Source organism: Taudactylus pleione, unplaced genomic scaffold (genome assembly GCF_031769625.1).
Source record: "Taudactylus pleione unplaced genomic scaffold, aTauple2 ptg001167l, whole genome shotgun sequence".
Lineage (NCBI taxonomy): Eukaryota > Metazoa > Chordata > Amphibia > Anura > Myobatrachidae > Taudactylus > Taudactylus pleione.
In genome coordinates, this window is record NW_028285568.1 from 93,369 (window position 1) to 111,665 (window position 18,297).

At 47.2% G+C, this 18,297-nt stretch overlaps 1 protein-coding gene across 2 annotated transcripts in view; it reads left to right on the forward strand.

The window, feature by feature from the left end:
- ORC1 (origin recognition complex subunit 1) overlaps positions 1 to 18,297 on the forward strand; it is a 152,220-nt gene that overhangs the window by 92,725 nt on the left and 41,198 nt on the right. For both annotated transcript variants that reach the window (XM_088462246.1, XM_088462247.1), the window contains exons 12-14: positions 5,580 to 5,751; positions 9,303 to 9,410; positions 13,317 to 13,466. In XM_088462246.1, the coding sequence (XP_088318372.1) occupies positions 5,580 to 5,751; positions 9,303 to 9,410; positions 13,317 to 13,466 (430 nt within the window). The remainder of the gene's footprint in view (positions 1 to 5,579; positions 5,752 to 9,302; positions 9,411 to 13,316; positions 13,467 to 18,297) is intronic.

Here is an 18,297-nt window from a genome sequence, read left to right on the forward strand (position 1 = left end):
ATATAATGCTGACGTACTATCTTCCTCCTGAGTAAATAGACATCTGATATTCCTCTTTTGTCTGGTCCACGCTAATATATTGTTGATCTGCAGTGTGTATATGTATGTGTGTGTGTATATATATATATATATATATATATATATTTCCAAGTCTGTCCGGCACTCCAATATCGAGTAATGCTCCGGTGCCCTCCACGGTCGAGAAACAGGCCGATAAATAAAGATACATTTAAAAATATTCAATGACACAAAACGTGACTCCATTGATATTGTGTTCCTTAATATTATCTATATGGACAACAATTTCTAGAGGCAAGACAATGCTATACACATTATGGCGCAACCCACTCTCTAAGCGAGGGGGTGATCGAGGTAGGAGGCTACTGCAAAAGGAGTCGAGATGGATACATAAATTGGGCACCCTAGCCCCTAGAGGCCTTAACGAAACTTTGGGTTTAAAGTGTTTCATTTGATGTGAGATACCCTCATGGGATCTTGGTGATCTATGAGTATGGTACTACTTGATAATTGATCTGTGGTTGTAAATGTCTGTATGTTTTTCTGTATTTGTTGAATACTGCGTTGCAGGGTGGGTTGCTACTGAGGATTTATTCACACACTGGAATATTGTTGGATTGGCTACCTAAATGTTGCGCCATAATGTGTATAGCATTGTCTTGCCTCTAGAAATTGTTGTCCATATAGATAGATAATATTAAGGAACACAATATCAATGGAGTCACGTTTTGTGTCATTGAATGTTTTTAAATGTATGATATTATTTTAACTGCGTGCGGCATGTTTTTTGCTGCACAGATTTATGTTTTATATGTTTTGTTATTGGGTTGCTTGGCAACCTGAGACGGTGACCACGTGGGGCGGGTGCGGGCGGATGACGTCATCACCCGGTGTTGGACTGTCTGGCCGCGCTGGAGGGGACCTCTCTTGCCCGCTCTGCAACAGGTTTGTCTTGTTTCAGTGTTGATTGGGGCAGCTCTGGGGGTATATGTATGTATGTCTTGGTGTTTTTTAGTACTGCTGTATGTCCCTGACGACGGGAGTTGTTCCCGAAACGTAATTAAAGGACGGTTTTACCTTACACTACTCAGTCTCACGAGTGCCTCCGTTTATGGATATATGGAGATATATATATATATATATATATATATATATATGTATGTATATATGTGTGTGTATATGTATATACTGTGCCATTATAATGGTTTTCTACTATCCCGTATTCTCAATCTTTAAGATTGAAAACAAATTGTTCAAGTGATATGTTTAACGAGCAAGCAAGAATATACTAACAGGGATTCATAGAGAGAAATGATTATAAATTTATAAAAAAAACCCCTCCAAAATGTGGCAAAGGAAATAAAAAGTTCAGAACTATTGGAGTACAAGCCCTGAAATAATGAATATAAATTTATGGTGCCACTTATCTCTAAAGGTGCATACACGTAACGATTTTGTAACCAACAATTTTCTGTCAGATTTTCCCTTGAAAAAGTGAAGGATTTTTTGAAGTGCAATGAACGATTTTTACGTTGAACGAAAAAGGTTCCTTCCCTAATGATTGTTATGTTGGACAGTCTGAAATGGACGATAAACTACAAACTGGAGCGCGCATGGAACGATTATCGTTCATCGTTAGAACTCAGAAACTGAACGATAACGACGTAGTTAACGACAAATCGTTACTTGTTACCTTAAACATTGAGATATACTTGGGTTAAACGAGTCCTCTCCACTGGAGATGAAGATTGTTTGGGGTTACTATTCCTGCTTTGGTGTGAACTGTCAGAGCCGTCTGGGTCATAGAGAATGTCAAACCAGCTCCTCTGTTCAAGCAGACTCTGTTTATACAATAAAGGGCTACTTCTGCGGAATTCCCTTTTATCGGATCATTTGGTTGTTTGCAGCCTGGCTAACGACCGGTAAGAGATATCAACCTCAGGGACGTTTGGCTGCGTGTTATCCATTTCCTGAAGTTCCTTGCACGAAATGGAACTCATCCCCTGCAGTGGCCATGTGATATGGTTATTTACAAGTGCAACGTTAACTATGCCTTCCTTTTCTTCCTCGAAGGTTAGGAAGGTGGAGGTTTGCCGTAAGTCTATATTCCTTTCCTCAAATACTTCTAGGCCTCAGAGGTTTTTTTTGATTGGTAACATCAGAGTTGCAGCCACACATATTGGGGAAAGCTGTTTTGGATATCCGTCTCCTGACTTCCAGTGTCTCGGCTGCAGCTATTGGCTCGCCGTTTCCTGAGGTGGCGTTCTTGGACGGCAGAGGCTGATACCAAAAAAGGCCTACAATGCTCCCCATAGTTTTGTTCGGTCCTGAAATGAACAGGATTGTGGACGCGTTGGAAGCGGTTAATTCTGCGTTTATGCCTTCGGCTGCGGCTTCAGTTAAGCCTTGTACCATCTCCTTTCGATTCTTACGTCCTCAGGGTTAAGCCACAGGTCAGGCCTTCCCATGGCCGTCAGTTTCCAGTTGGGCTGTCAGTCCTAAGAAACAGGCATGGAGAACAAGACATCCTGCTTCCAAGTCAAAGGATAAACCCTCAGCCTAACGGGACGGGCCTCCTCGGGGGGATTCCAGGGTGGGAGGCCGACTTCTTCAGTTCACCAAGTGTTGGGGTCGGACCACCATAGATACATGGGTAAGAGAAGAAGTCTCTCACGGGAAGGCAAGGCCTTAGAAATCCAGAAAGCCGTACAATCCTTGTTTCAAACAGTAGTCTTTGTACCTGTCCCATTGCCCCTGAGGGGAACGAGTTGTTGTTCCAATCTTTCGGGTTCAAAACCCCACCGTCCTATCCTCAATCTTAACTCCCTGAACAAATTCCTCCAGGGTACCTCGGTTCAGGATGGAAACCCTACGCTCAATGTTACTGGCTATGGAACCTCCACCACCTACAACTGACTAGATCTATGTTACAGATGCACGGGTGGTTAATCAATGGAAAAAAAAATTGTCCCTGTTCCCATTCCAAAGGATTCAACATCTGGCAGCTCTGTTGGATCACAACAGCAGTGGATCTTTCTGTTTACAGAAAAGATCTCCACTTTGCAGATACCTCCACAGTCGCCAAGGGTCCATCCACTCCGCAGTGCAGTTACTGGGTTCCTTCCGGTTGACGTTCAACATGATGAAATATGCCCAGTTTAATTCCCGGCCTCTGCAGCAATTGATCCTCTCCAGGCGGTACGGATTACCCCATCGGATAAAGAAACAATGGTGCTTTCTCCGGAGGTGCGTCTGTCTCTTGCTTGGTGGCTGCAGACAAGGCCACCTCACCAGGGGGAGCCCATTTTGGATTCCGATCTGAGTCCTTCTGACAACGGATGCCAGGGTTGGGGCGCAGTGACAGGTCCACGCATGTCGGACGGTGCACAGCAAAGGAGTCTGCCCTACCAATCAACCTATTGGAACTTCGGGCGGTCTTCAGGGCCCTGCATTTCAAACAAGGAGGCACTGTCCCGCTGGTGGTTCCAGAGTGGCACATACGTCACTGGTACTCAGCTCTTCAGAGTCTCTTCAATAGACACTCCATTGCTGTTGTCTCCAGGTCCTTGCCTTTACCCAGACTTGGGTCGTCTGACGGCGTGGCGCTTGGGACATCCCTCCTAAGGTCCAAGGGTTTTTCTGGCTCTGTGATTAATACCATGCTCGGAGCGCGTAATCCAGCCTCTGCCAGGATTTACCACAGGCTGTGGCAAACCTACTTTCAATGGTTTCGTCCTGAAGGTTACGATCCCCAGGTGTTTCGGGTGTCCAGTGTTTTGGCTTTCCTGCAGGCAGATTTGGATCTTTGTCTCCGCCTTGCCTCGCTGAAGGTGCATGTACTGTATCTGCTCTTTCAGTGTGTTTCCAGCGAAGGAGTGCTCCTCTTCCTGATATCCGCACTTTCCTACTGGGTTACCTCCGCATTCAGCCTCCCTTTGTCCCTCCTGTGGTGCCTTGGGATTCGGCTGTTGTCCTTGGGGCCCTCCAGGGCCCTCACATTGGAACCCCTGGACTCAGTGGATCTCAAATGGCTTACAGCTAAGACTGTTAAAGCTATAGCTTCTACCAGAAGAGTGTCAGACTTGGGGGTTCATTCTTGTCGTTCCCCATTTCTGGTTTTTCATCAGGACAGGACGTTGCTCTCAGACTTGCCATGGGTTCCTTCCTAAGGTGGTTTCTAGATTCCACATTAATGAGGAAATTATTGTACCATCCTTTATTTCTCCAGACCTCTCGGTAGGTGATGGCTCATTTTATGTGGTACGTGCCCTCAGGCTTTATGTGGACTGTACCAGTTCCCTTCGGAAGTCGTACTCCTTGTTTGTACTCTATGGATTCCACAAGAAGGGATAGCCAGCTAATAAGCAAGCTCTGGCTAGGTGGATTCGTATGACAGTCTCTGAGGCTTACACTTCTGAGGGCCTTCCTGTGCAGCCCTCTGTTGCTGCTCATTCTACTCGGTCTGTAGGTCATTCGTGGGCAGCTCGCCGTGGCGCCTCGACTGTTTAGTTTTGTAAGGCGACCACGTGGTCTTCTGTCCAGACCTTTCTGAGGTATTATGCATTTGATACCTTTTGCTGCTCAGGATGCTTCCTTTTGGGCGGCGGATTCTCCTCTCTGTACAGGAGTGTCCCCACCCTTAAAGGGACTGCTTTGGGACATCCCCAAGGTCACCCTGTGGAGCCTATGGACCTTAGAGTAGAAAATGAGAGATGGTAAGAACTTAACTTTTATCTATTTTTCTACGAAGTCCATAGGATCCACAAGGCACCCACCCTGACGCGCCTGTGCTTCAGATGGGCTTCGCTCTGGTCACTGGTTTTCAGTCTCCTGTGTGAGAATGTGATTCTTGAATGTTCCAGACTCTCTTCTCTCTCCGGCCTTTGGCTTGCTGCGAAACTGAGGTGCATCTGGCCCAGTGGTGGGTTATAGGAGGGAGACCCAGTGCATCCTGGGAGAAAATTTTAACTGTGGTGCCTGGATGACATCCATCATCACCTATACCCCCAAGGTCTCCCTATGGATTCTGTGGACTTTGAAATAATGAGAAATATGGTAAATACTTACCGTTCTCTCTTTTTCTACGATGGCTTTTTTTGTAATGCTTTTGTATTTTATAAGTGTCAATTTTCCTTTTGTTTTTATGCAATTTTAGAAAAAACTGTTTACTTTAAATATCTATTTGCAGAGGTCTAACAAACCAGATATCAATGGCTCCATTTAATTTTTTGCCTTTATGAATGACCCAGAATTGACAAACTCCTTAATAATGATTTGTCTGTCCTGATCAGGTGACTTCCTTTCTTCAACTTATTTTTATGCCAACAAACATAAATGTTTCTGATCTGACCTTGCTGAAAAGCACAGAGTGAAGGTTTAGGAAGCCTAGTCTAGTAAATGTTTCATGAAGGCAGTTACAGGGAGTCTGTAAATTTGTCAACTGATGCTTGATAAGCACTTTAATGATTAACAGTAATGAGAATTTGAACGGTCTGTGTTCTCCCATATCAGATGTATGAGTCTTGCACTGAGATCTTTATAAGTGGTTGTCTGCCTTCCAGGTGTATGTACATATCTGGTGTTCCAGGCACAGGGAAAACTGCTACCGTACATGAGGCGATGCGGAGCCTTCAGAGAGCTGCGGATGAGGAGGAGTTGCCATCTTTTCAGTGTATTGAAATCAATGGAATGAAGCTGACCGATCCCCATCAGGCTTATGTGCAGATCCTGAAGGTGAGGATTCTTGTAGCACTGCACGGCCCCAATCCAGTAAATCTACATTTTATCAGTAAGACACGTAGTATGTATATTGTTCTGATACATTTGATCCCACCACTGGGTACACCTTACCTCTCAGCCCAACCAGGGCTCTGGATTAAGCAGACGCTGCTGCCTAAGGTGGGTAAGGAAAGTTCGCTATCACATCATACATAGGCGAATAAATTCAGGATCTGTCCTGTGCTGAGGCCAATATGTCTCACTCCTGTGCTGAGGCCAATATGTCTCACTCCTGTGCTGAGGCCAATATGTCTCACTCCTGTGCTGAGGCCAATATGTCTCACTCCTGTGCTGAGGCCAATATGTCTCACTCCTGTGCTGAGGCCAATATGTCTCACTCCTGTGCTGAGGCCAATATGTCTCACTCCTGTGCTGAGGCCAATATGTCTCACTCCTGTGCTGAGGCCAATATGTCTCACTCCTGTGCTGAGGCCAATATGTCTCACTCCTGTGCTGAGGCCAATATGTCTCACTCCTGTGCTGAGGCCAATATGTCTCACTCCTGTGCTGAGGCCAATATGTCTCACTCCTGTGCTGAGGCCAATATGTCTCACTCCTGTGCTGAGGCCAATATGTCTCACTCCTGTGCTGAGGCCAATATGTCTCACTCCTGTGCTGAGGCCAATATGTCTCACTCCTGTGCTGAGGCCAATATGTCTCACTCCTGTGCTGAGGCCAATATGTCTCACTCCTGTGCTGAGGCCAATATGTCTCACTCCTGTGCTGAGGCCAATATGTCTCACTCCTGTGCTGAGGCCAATATGTCTCACTCCTGTGCTGAGGCCAATATGTCTCACTCCTGTGCTGAGGCCAATATGTCTCACTCCTGTGCTGAGGCCAATATGTCTCACTCCTGTGCTGAGGCCAATATGTCTCACTCCTGTGCTGAGGCCAATATGTCTCACTCCTGTGCTGAGGCCAATATGTCTCACTCCTGTGCTGAGGCCAATATGTCTCACTCCTGTGCTGAGGCCAATATGTCTCACTCCTGTGCTGAGGCCAATATGTCTCACTCCTGTGCTGAGGCCAATATGTCTCACTCCTGTGCTGAGGCCAATATGTCTCACTCCTGTGCTGAGGCCAATATGTCTCACTCCTGTGCTGAGGCCAATATGTCTCACTCCTGTGCTGAGGCCAATATGTCTCACTCCTGTGCTGAGGCCAATATGTCTCACTCCTGTGCTGAGGCCAATATGTCTCACTCCTGTGCTGAGGCCAATATGTCTCACTCCTGTGCTGAGGCCAATATGTCTCACTCCTGTGCTGAGGCCAATATGTCTCACTCCTGTGCTGAGGCCAATATGTCTCACTCCTGTGCTGAGGCCAATATGTCTCACTCCTGTGCTGAGGCCAATATGTCTCACTCCTGTGCTGAGGCCAATATGTCTCACTCCTGTGCTGAGGCCAATATGTCTCACTCCTGTGCTGAGGCCAATATGTCTCACTCCTGTGCTGAGGCCAATATGTCTCACTCCTGTGCTGAGGCCAATATGTCTCACTCCTGTGCTGAGGCCAATATGTCTCACTCCTGTGCTGAGGCCAATATGTCTCACTCCTGTGCTGAGGCCAATATGTCTCACTCCTGTGCTGAGGCCAATATGTCTCACTCCTGTGCTGAGGCCAATATGTCTCACTCCTGTGCTGAGGCCAATATGTCTCACTCCTGTGCTGAGGCCAATATGTCTCACTCCTGTGCTGAGGCCAATATGTCTCACTCCTGTGCTGAGGCCAATATGTCTCACTCCTGTGCTGAGGCCAATATGTCTCACTCCTGTGCTGAGGCCAATATGTCTCACTCCTGTGCTGAGGCCAATATGTCTCACTCCTGTGCTGAGGCCAATATGTCTCACTCCTGTGCTGAGGCCAATATGTCTCACTCCTGTGCTGAGGCCAATATGTCTCACTCCTGTGCGTTGGGGAGACCTTATGGTGGTGCCTCCTGTGATGTGGAATGAGTTGGGTTAGCTGGAATGTGCTATGCTGTGTAGTACAACACGAGGCTGCATGCAGAAGTGTATTTGCTGTCCTTGCAGATGGTTGGGGAGACCTTATGGTGATGCCTCCTGTGATGTGGAATGAGTTGGGTTAGCTGGAATGTGCTGTGAATTACAGCAGGAGGCTGCATGCAGAAGTGTATTTGCTGTCCTTGCAGATGGTTGGGGAGACCTTATGGTGATGCCTCCTGTGATGTGGAATGAGTTGGGTTAGCTGGAATGTGCTGTGAATTACAGCAGGAGGCTGCATGCAGAAGTGTATTTGCTGTCCTTGCAGATGGTTGGGGAGACCTTATGGTGGTGCTTCCTGTGATGTGGAATGAGTTGGGTTAGCTGGAATGTGCTATGCTGTGCAGTACAGCAGGAGGCTGCATGCAGAAGTGTATTTGCTGTCCTTGCAGATGGTTGGGGAGACCTTATGGTGGTGCTTCCTGTGATGTGGAATGAGTTGGGTTAGCTGGAATGTGCTATGCTGTGCAGTACAGCAGGAGGCTGCATGCAGAAGTGGATTTGCTGTCCTTGCAGATGGTTGGGAGACCTTATGGTGGTGCCTCCTGTGATGTGGAATGAGTTGGGTTATCTGGAATGTGCTGTGAATTACAGCAGGAGGCTGCATGCAGAAGTGGATTTGCTGTCCTTGCAGATGGTTGGGAGACCTTATGGTGGTGCCTCCTGTGATGTGGAATGAGTTGGGTTATCTGGAATGTGCTGTGAATTACAGCAGGAGGCTGCATGCAGAAGTGGATTTGCTGTCCTTGCAGATGGGAGAAGTAACATTATACTGCCGGTAATTATTACTACATGGCAGACTTGGAAAAAGAGGGAAAATGCTCCAAAATGTTCACTAGATGTCAACATATTTTGTAGATCACTTGCACTATACCAGTTACTTAAACTGCTCTAAGGGGGTATGAAACCAATGGGTAACTCCATTTCTTAAAGATATATATTTTTATTAGTTTGTACCCAGATTTAGTCTTGGATACCTCAGCTGAGAATACAAGCTTATGAAATGCCCCAAGAATGGGATCTGCACACGTTACGCTCTATAGAGGAGAAAGCTGGGGGACGATTACTGAACTAGTGTAGCAGAATAAGGAAGCGGCTGCCTAAAATAGAGGTTATATCCAAGGAGTGTTGGTGTTTATTGGGCTGCACTGTTTCCCAAGCAGGGGGAGGGTAAGCAGACTGTAGTAGGGCTATTTTGGGTACTGTATTGCTGCAGTTTTCTTTCCTTAAGCAGGAAGGAGAGATTACTACGCACAGGTCACCATCATGGATGGAGTTAGTGAGGTTCTCCTGGGGTAATGGCAGACACTACAGTGCAGGGTGTTACGCTCCCTCATAGTTGTGACACAATACCTGGGGGTTATGTCCTCCTCCATCTGTGACCCCAGCATCCTTCTGTTATAGGACCCATCCATAGGGCTAATTAGTTTGTGGTGTTCTGCAATAAATTACTCTGTCACTGGTGAGTGTGTGCGACTTTCATGTTGCTCTTTTTGCTTTTAGCTCTTGACTGGCCAGAAGGCAACCGCTGACCACGCTGCTGCCCTTCTAGAGAAGAGGTTCAGCACTCCGGCCTCCAAGAGGGAGACTACGGTATTGCTGGTGGATGAAGTAAGCAACAATAAAATCATTGGAGAGATGGAGGTGGTCTCTTGTGACCAGAAATAGGTTTTAACCTTTAGAAATGATTATTAAGGATGATTTGCAAGCAATGTTTTAATGCTGGGTACATACTTATCCAATCCATGGCACATCGGACTGTTTATACCTGCACGCACATTCCACATCCTATCCTCGCTATCCTCGCTACTCACATCCAGTCTGTCTCTGCTGAAAAAATACATTCACTGTGCAGGAAAGGGGATTTATTAATGAGGAATTTAATTATAATGGCGAAGAGGGGGAGGTTGAGAATTAATAACCCGACAATTGGAACGGGACAGGATTTCAGGTTTCCAGAAATCAGGTTTTGAGCTGGCCCTGGTTAAAAAAAAACAAAAACCAAAGAACAAAACTTACAGGGGTCCCCCATATTTAATGAACCAGCACCAGGCTCTTGGAGCTGGCACTGGTTCTATAAATACGAGAAACAAAACAAGTAGGGGTCCCAGGTATTTTAGAACCAGCATCGGGCTCCAATAGCAGGGGGGGTAATGCCCTAGCCAGGGGACACCCTTGCCCCAGGGTCCCCCAGTCAAAGCATTCATCCCCCCACCCTTACTAGTCAGCCCAGGCCGGGAATTAAGGGCCTGCATACCTATAGTACCCCTGAAAAATAAATATTAAAATAAAAACACAACTGTTTTATTTTACTGCACTTTTATCCTGTGGGGGGGGGGGCTGCGGGGGCGTTCAGGTGGTGGCTGGCCTGTAAACTTTTCATGGCCGCCGGCCATCCGGGACTTTCCCGTCGTCTTCAATCTTCAGCAGCTCTTCTTCACTCCTCTTCCGCCATTGGACTGACACCCGGTCCCTCGAGCTGGCTTATATAATCCAGCATAAAGAGGCGGGGCAATGACGTGGTGAGCCGTGATTGGCTTGAATTTCAGAGATGGAGCCACAATGCCATTTTTAAAATGGGAAGCAGCGCCGTCCCCTGCAAGGTAAGCCACCTTCTCCATTGTCCCACCGCTGCCTCCCCAGTTGCCATGCTCACCACGTACCACCGCCGCCATTCCTATCTCGTCCCGCTACAGTGGCAGGCGGTGCGGGAACCCACCAGATCCAATATACTGCCTCCACGCTGATAGTGTTGGGCTGCCAGGAACGGAGATCAGTCGCCAGCTCCAGTCTCCGCAGCCTACAACAGTGGTCGGCGGTCGGTTCTCCTAGTTAAGCATATTTTAAAACCAGGAGACTCATCAGGTGCCCAGGATTGGGTCTGCGAAACTGTTTGCGGCGGGTACACACTTGTGTAATGTCATGCAGACCCGTGGGTCGGGAGTTTGACCTCCCGGAGATTGGAGAAGTGTGTAGCCAGCGTAAGCGCTGTCTGCTCCTCTAAGTGATACATGTGCAGCGTCTCCCATGTAGCTCAGGTGGAGGATTTCTGTGCAGGGGAGAGTCACACTTTACACTCTCTAACAATTGCAGAATGGTACTTTGTGTTACTACAATCCTCTTTGCTCTGAGGATCTTTGTAAACCTTTCATGGGAATCTGTATGATTTACCGCTGGACGAGATGCCGATGGTCAGAAGACCGACAGCGGCATCCCGATCTTCAATATCCAATCGGGCTGGTAAGTACCCTAACCTTCCCCCACCTCTCCCCACCCTATACCTCCCCTGGTGGTGCCTAACCCCCGTTCCCGCACCCTAAACCTAACCCTCCGGGGTGGTGCCTTACCCTAACCTCCCTCCAGTGGTGCCTAAGCCCCCATTCCCGGGCTAGCGCTAGTATATTTGCCTTCGGGATGCAATCGGTATCTTCATCCCTTCCGGATCGCGGTGTTGGGTTTTTGCGTCGATATACCGACGTCTGGCAACTCGTCCGCCAGCATCTTAACCACATCCCCTTTCATGTACATTAATCTTCCCTTTCTTGCGACTTGCAGCATTGTAAGGTCACCGAAGGCCAGACAGCTGCACAGCCATGGATTTGTATGTTTTTGTTAAATCTGGACCCTGATCTCTAAGAAAAATATGTTGAAAGCCGATTGTCGCTGGCAGCTGCTTAGATATCTCCATTGCCCTAAGTAGGAAACGTAAATGACATCATCCAGCAATATTGCCTAAAGATTTTATTTTCAATTAAAATGTTTATAAATGGCTACGTCCAAAACCAAATGGGGGTCCGGAGTATCACTCCTGTCGTTCCCTCTGGCACCTAGTGTGGCACAATGACAGCATTGTATAGGGGGAATAAGAGAGAGAACTATCTATTCCCCCCCCCCCCCCCCATATGTGCCCCTTCTCGTGTGGTTAAAATGATTTAAGAAGTCTGTCTCCCCATTTGTCTTCGTAGAATATGATTTTACCTTAAAAGTAATCACTTTACCATGTGCTTTCTAACAAAACAAGATTATTAAATATCATAAGTTCTAATGGTTTGTGTAGTTGATGACCTTCAGATTTCTACCCTTGAATAAAAAAAAGTCTCTCATTTGGGACACACATTATAGCATGCCATATCATACAATATCCTACACACCTATACCATACATAACCTACATGCATATATATATATAACATAATCTATACACATACCATACAATAACCTACATGCATATATATATATATATATATATATATATATATAACATAATCTATACTCATACCATACAATAACCTACATGCATATATATATATATATAACATAATCTATACACATACCATACAATAACCTACATGCATATATATATATATAACATAATCTATACACAGACCATACAATAACCTACATGCATATATATATATAACATAATCTATACACAGACCATACAATAACCTACATGCATACATATACCATAACATGCATACATACCAAACCATTACCTACATACAATACATATAATTTCCATACATAACGTACCATGATCTACATACACATGTACCATAACCTACCTACATACAATACCATACGATAACCTACCTACATACAATACAGCAGTTTTATGGTTGTATTCATCTCTTATCTCCCTTTTTTGGGGTTTTCTTTCTCTTCCTGTGAGGGACACTGGGGACTCTGATGTGAGGTCTGGGCACTATGCCTAAAACCTGCTCATGCAGGCTCCTCCCTACTACATACATACATATCCATACATACATATCCATCCATACATACATATCCATACATACGGTACCATACATACCATACATACCATAACTACATACCATAGCTACATACATGCATACATACCATTACCTACATACATACCATAACTACATACGTACCGTTGCCTACATACTGTAAACTACATACTTGCATGCCATTACCTATACACATACCATGCCATTACCTATACACATACCATACCATTACCTACAAACATACACCATTACCTACATACATACCATACCCTTACCTATACATATACCATACATTACTTACATACATAGTTACCTGCATACTGTATATGCTATAAACTACTTACTTGCATACCATTACCTACATGCCATGCCTTACCATACCGTTACCTATACCCATACCATTACCTATACACATGCCAATCCATTACCTACATGCCATACCATACCATTACCTATATACTTAAATACCATAACCTACAAACATCCATACTCCTCATACCATAACCTACATACTTCCATACTCCTCATACCATAACCTCCATACATCCATACTCCTCATACCATAACCTCCATACATCCATACTCCTCATACCATAACCTCCATACATCCATACTCCTCATACCATAACCTCCATACATCCATACTCCTCATACCATAACCTCCATACATCCATACTCCTCATACCATAACCTCCATACTTAGCATACATGGTAATCCCCATGTGATAGCTGGAGCCGTGTGTTACATCTTGCCCTGTTTCCTGCAGTTGGACCTCCTGTGGACCCGGAAGCAGAATGTTATGTACAGTTTATTTGACTGGCCGACTCGGAAACAAGCAAAACTAATTGTCCTGGCCATAGCCAACACCATGGACCTGCCAGAGAGAATAATGATGAATCGTGTGGCCAGCAGGCTGGTGAGAATTGTACATTTCTGCTTTGTGTCTATAGAATTGTGGTAAATGCAGTTTAGTTTTCTCCAGCGAGAACTACATGTACCCGTTTTATAGGCCCGTTCTTATCTGTCCTTTTTGCAGGGCTGGCGCGAGGCACGTTCGACCAATGCTGTCGAACAGGGGCGCCACCGCACAGAGGGTGCACCCCTCCTAACCATTCCCGATTTCAGCAGGACAGTCCCGTTTTTCGGCACTGCCCCTCTGTTCCACCTGTGGGCCCAAGTGTCCGGCAGTCGGGAGGTTGAGCGCCGCCGCCGCGGCAGTGCAGGACCCCGGAGAAGAGAATGGATGGGGGCTGGGGGCAGCACAGCTGCTAACTGAGTGCTGGGCTCGCCCCCAGCCTGACGTTAAACTGGCACTCCCCCAAAATAGTCATTTAGGGGGCGAAACCTATGATTAGGCCACAGCCACATTTTTGGACGTGCGTGTCTTTGCTGTGTGCAGGCATCGGGCACCTCAGTCTTGGTCTGCGCGGGGTGTGGCTCCCCATGGGCACTCTGGTGTGAAGCCTGAGTGCTATGCTGTCACGCAGGCTCCTCCCCCGCTGCCCCCCGCCTACCCACCTGGAATGTTTTTGTTTTTTCTCTTAATGAGGTGGGCAGAACTCCTGCAGTTGCTGCGGCACCAATTTACCTCATATTTTCTTTTTTAATATGTATTACTTGACTTAGACATCCCGCAGCCTTGCTGGTGGTGTATGTAACAATGCGCTATAGCGTCAGCTGCTTGTTTCTGCTGTGGGGGCTTCTCCAACGGGACCCAGCCACTGCCGTCCTCAGGGCCTGAGCCTCATTAGACTTCAGCTGCGGAAGGCTTTGGATCGCGGATGCTAAGGTAAGTGGCCAGCCGCTTTGTCTTTGTAGTAATTTCACAGACTGCCCGCCAATAAATCCTCTCCCCTCCATCCAGAGCACTCGGAGGCAGCGATCTCTCTCCTTCCTCTGTGGTAATTATTTTGCTGGTAGTGGCTGAGGTGAATAAAAGCCACTTTTCTCTGTCCGTTCCTGGGGAACACACGAGATGACCATAAGCTATTGTGTGCTGAGGAGCCTCCTCCTCCCCTATACCCCCTGCACAGGCCAGACAGTGGTTTAGTGATCAGCAGCCATTCTTTATTTTCCTCATTTTACTTGAACATTGCGGCAGAGCAGCGGCACCACCCGTACTTGTAAGACCGGACACCAACAGCAAAGCTTTTCCTGCTCCAGGATGCTCCAGTCCTTCCCCCTTTACCCTGCCCACAGCCTGGGGACAATTCAGTTTTGTTGGTGTCCGGCAGGAGCTGGGTCACCATTATAAGTAGCCCAAGCTTTATTTTATGATTTTATTTTTACTTAGTGCAGCAGCACCAGACAGTCCTGCGCTGCTCCATCACCCCTCTGCGACACCATTCCTCAGGTACTCTCGGCGGGGCTCCGGGGGGACCTAGCTAGCAGGGCTCCTCAGACCCCAGACTGCAGCCAGGACTTAAGGGGACAGATAAGGTGGGAACCCGCGTCTATGCGCAGTCTTGCCTCCAGTCTCAGGAGACGGACCAGAGGCACTGATGTGGATACCAGTTTGCCTGGGACTCCGCTAGACTACCAGAGCATTACTATACTGTCACAGGGCACATATTAAGACCAGGGACCCGGTGGTTGATGTCAGCATAGGGGATAAGGCGCTCTCCCTGTGGCTCCTCCCCCGGCTTAGGGAGCCATTCCACTGTGCTCTTGCCGCCCCTGAGCTGCTCCTCCCTCACCCCGTCCCCTCTGAGACTCACGGCAGCCATTTTCTGTATTCAGGTCTCCGGGAACGCTGGGTACGGTCTCCCTGTATACCTCTCCCAAGGGCCAGGTTATACAGCGCTATATCCTACCAGCCACTGAGCATGCTGTGTTAGAATCTGATAGCTGGGAGGACTGGGAAGATAACACCGCACACTTAGTAGGGTTACTAGGTAAGGGGGGGCTCCTCATCTCCCGAGGGGGAGTCGGAGAGAGGTCTGAGTCTTCTGTCTCCCCAGATGATCACTCAGAATCTGATAGCTGGGAGAACTGGGACGATGAGTTATCATCTGGGGAGACAGAAGACTCAGACCTCTCTCCCTCTGACTCCCCCCTCGGGAGATGAGGAGCCCCCCCTTACCTAGTAACCCTACGAAGTGTGCGGTGTTATCTTCCCAGTCCTCCCAGCTATCAGATTCTGAGTTATCACCTGGGGAGGCAGAAGATGCAGACCTCTCTCCTTCTGACTACCCCTCGGGAGAAGAGGAGCCCCCCTCTAAATTGAATACACCTGCACGAGCTATAAAATCTATTCTTCAAATAGAAGAGACAGAACCCGCTCCTAAGGCAAAATAACCACTATTTATGTGACAGAAGGTAGTTTTACCAGAGTTTCCGCTATCTGATCATATGAGTGACGCATGGAATATTCCTAGTAAAAAGTTTCAGCTGCCTAAAAGCTTGATTTCCTTGTACCCTCTTCCTGCTACTGATTGCACTAATGGAAACTTCCCCCAGCAGTGTATTCCCACGTGACACGTCTGTGTAAGAACGCTACCTTACCTATCCACACTGCAACCTCCTTAAGCTTCCATCCTTCTATCCGTAGTCGCTCTTGTTTGAAGTCTATATACTCTTACAGGAGCTATTACTCGGCCTGCGTGGCATAAATCCATTGAGAGTTGGGCAGAGTCCCTAGAAGATACATTTCCCTCTGATGCTTCCAGGGAACAGCTGTCCTACATTTCTCACATTAGAGATGCAGCCTCCTATTTAGGGGAGGCGGCTTTGGATACTGGTCTCCTAGCTTGCAAAGCATCTGCTACTTCTGTGGTGGCTCTCCGTATTATTTGGCTTCACTCATGCAAAGCAGATTCGGACTCTAAAAAGGCATTGGAGTCTCTGCCTTATTCTGGGGAGGTCCTGTTTGGCCCAGAATTGGACAAGATTGTTACTACCTTGGCAGCTTCCAAGACGGCGTTCCTGCCCTCTGCATCTCAGATGTCTTCCTTTCGTCCCCAAGGAAAAGCTAAAGGTCAGTCCTTTCCACGGCAGTCTGCATCCACAAAGGCCTCCAAGCCTAGGACCAAACAGGCCTGGGCTACTAGACGTCCACCTACCAAATCTGAGGTCAAGAACTCAGCCTGACGTGGCGGGACTTTCCCTGGGGGCTCCCACAGTTGGAGGCAGACTTCTTCAGTTCGCCCAGTGCTGGCGTCAGACCACCTCCGATGCCTGGGTAAGGGAAGTGGCCTCCCACTGATACGCCTTCTCATTCCTGAGGCAACCCCCCCAACAGTTCTTTTGCACAGGACCTCCATCGGACCCCAGCAAAGCCCTGCTCCTCCAGAAGGCCATTCAGTCCTTACTACTCTCTGGGGTAATAATTCCAGTCCCCTCATCACAGCTAGGGAAGAACTATTATTCTAACCTTTTCTTGGTTCAAAAGCCCATCGGCCTTTCCTCAACCTCAAATCTCTGAACAAATTTATCAGGGTGCCCAGGTTTTGTATGGAAACCTACTCTATTGTCCTAGCTATGGCGCCTTGTGACTTTATGGTGTTTCTGAACATTCAGGACGCTTACCTACATGTACCAATAGCAGTATCTCCGGTTTGCTGTACTACAGCAACATTACCAATTTCAAGCACTGCCTTTTGGGCTTTCTACAGCTGCCAAGATCATGGCAGTTATGGTGGCTTATCTTAGTCGCCATTGGATCAGACTGCTCCCATACTTGGACGATCTCTTGCTCTTAGCAAGCTCCCCAGAAATTCTTCACCGCCATCTAAAAGTAACCATTGCCTTTCTACAAATGCATGGTTGACTGATCAACTGGAAAAAGTCTTCCCTGACCCCTTCTCGAAGAATGGTACATCTGAGAGCCTTCCTGGACTCTAAGGCTCTGAGAATCTTCCTGACAGCAGAAAAAAACTGTATTACAGCACCAAGTGCCCAGATTGCTCCACAGTCGCTGAGTGTCAATTCACTCCGCAATGCATACTTGGGATCTATGTTGTCCACCTTCGACATGTTGAAGTTCACTCAATTTCACTCCAGGCCCTTACAACACCTGATCCTCTCCAGGTGAAACGGGCTGCCTCAGAAACCCAGACGATGGGCCTCTCTGCGAAGGTTCACCTCTCCCTATCCTGGTGGCTTCAAATGTCCCACCTAAACAAGGGTCATCCCTCTGGAACCCGGACTGGGCACGCCGCACAACGGATGCAAGCCTCTGTAGGTGGGGCCAGTGACCAGCCAGCTCTCCTTCCAGGGGTGCTGGACTCCAGCCGAGGCGTTCTTGCCAATAAACGTATTGGAACTCCGATTGGTTCACCATCATGTCTTGAGTGCTTGGATGTTAGGGCTCTCTGCATTTACGTGGAACGCTCTTGTGAATTTCGTCTTTTGGATTATCTGTCTGTTCTCTATTTAGTCGTTAAGCGAGGTTGACCTGCGTAAAGGCAAGCCATTGCTAGATGGATTTGTGATATCCGTCAGGCCTAATGCTAGGCATCCACTATACAATTTTCTGTTGGATATCTGTCCAATCTGGCTGGTTGGAATGAAAACCTGGTAATGTATGGGAGCAAATGATGATTGTCCATTTGCTCACAAACACTGGAAAACAGGCAAAAATGATTGTTCAGACAAATTGGTTAAAACACACAAAGTTAACCAATTTGAACAATTTATTTATTTTGTCTTTTTTTTCAGTGTTTAAAACCATATAAATGACTGTCATTTGCTCCCATAGATTACCAGGTTTTCATTCCAACCAGCCAGATTGGGCAGATATCTGATAG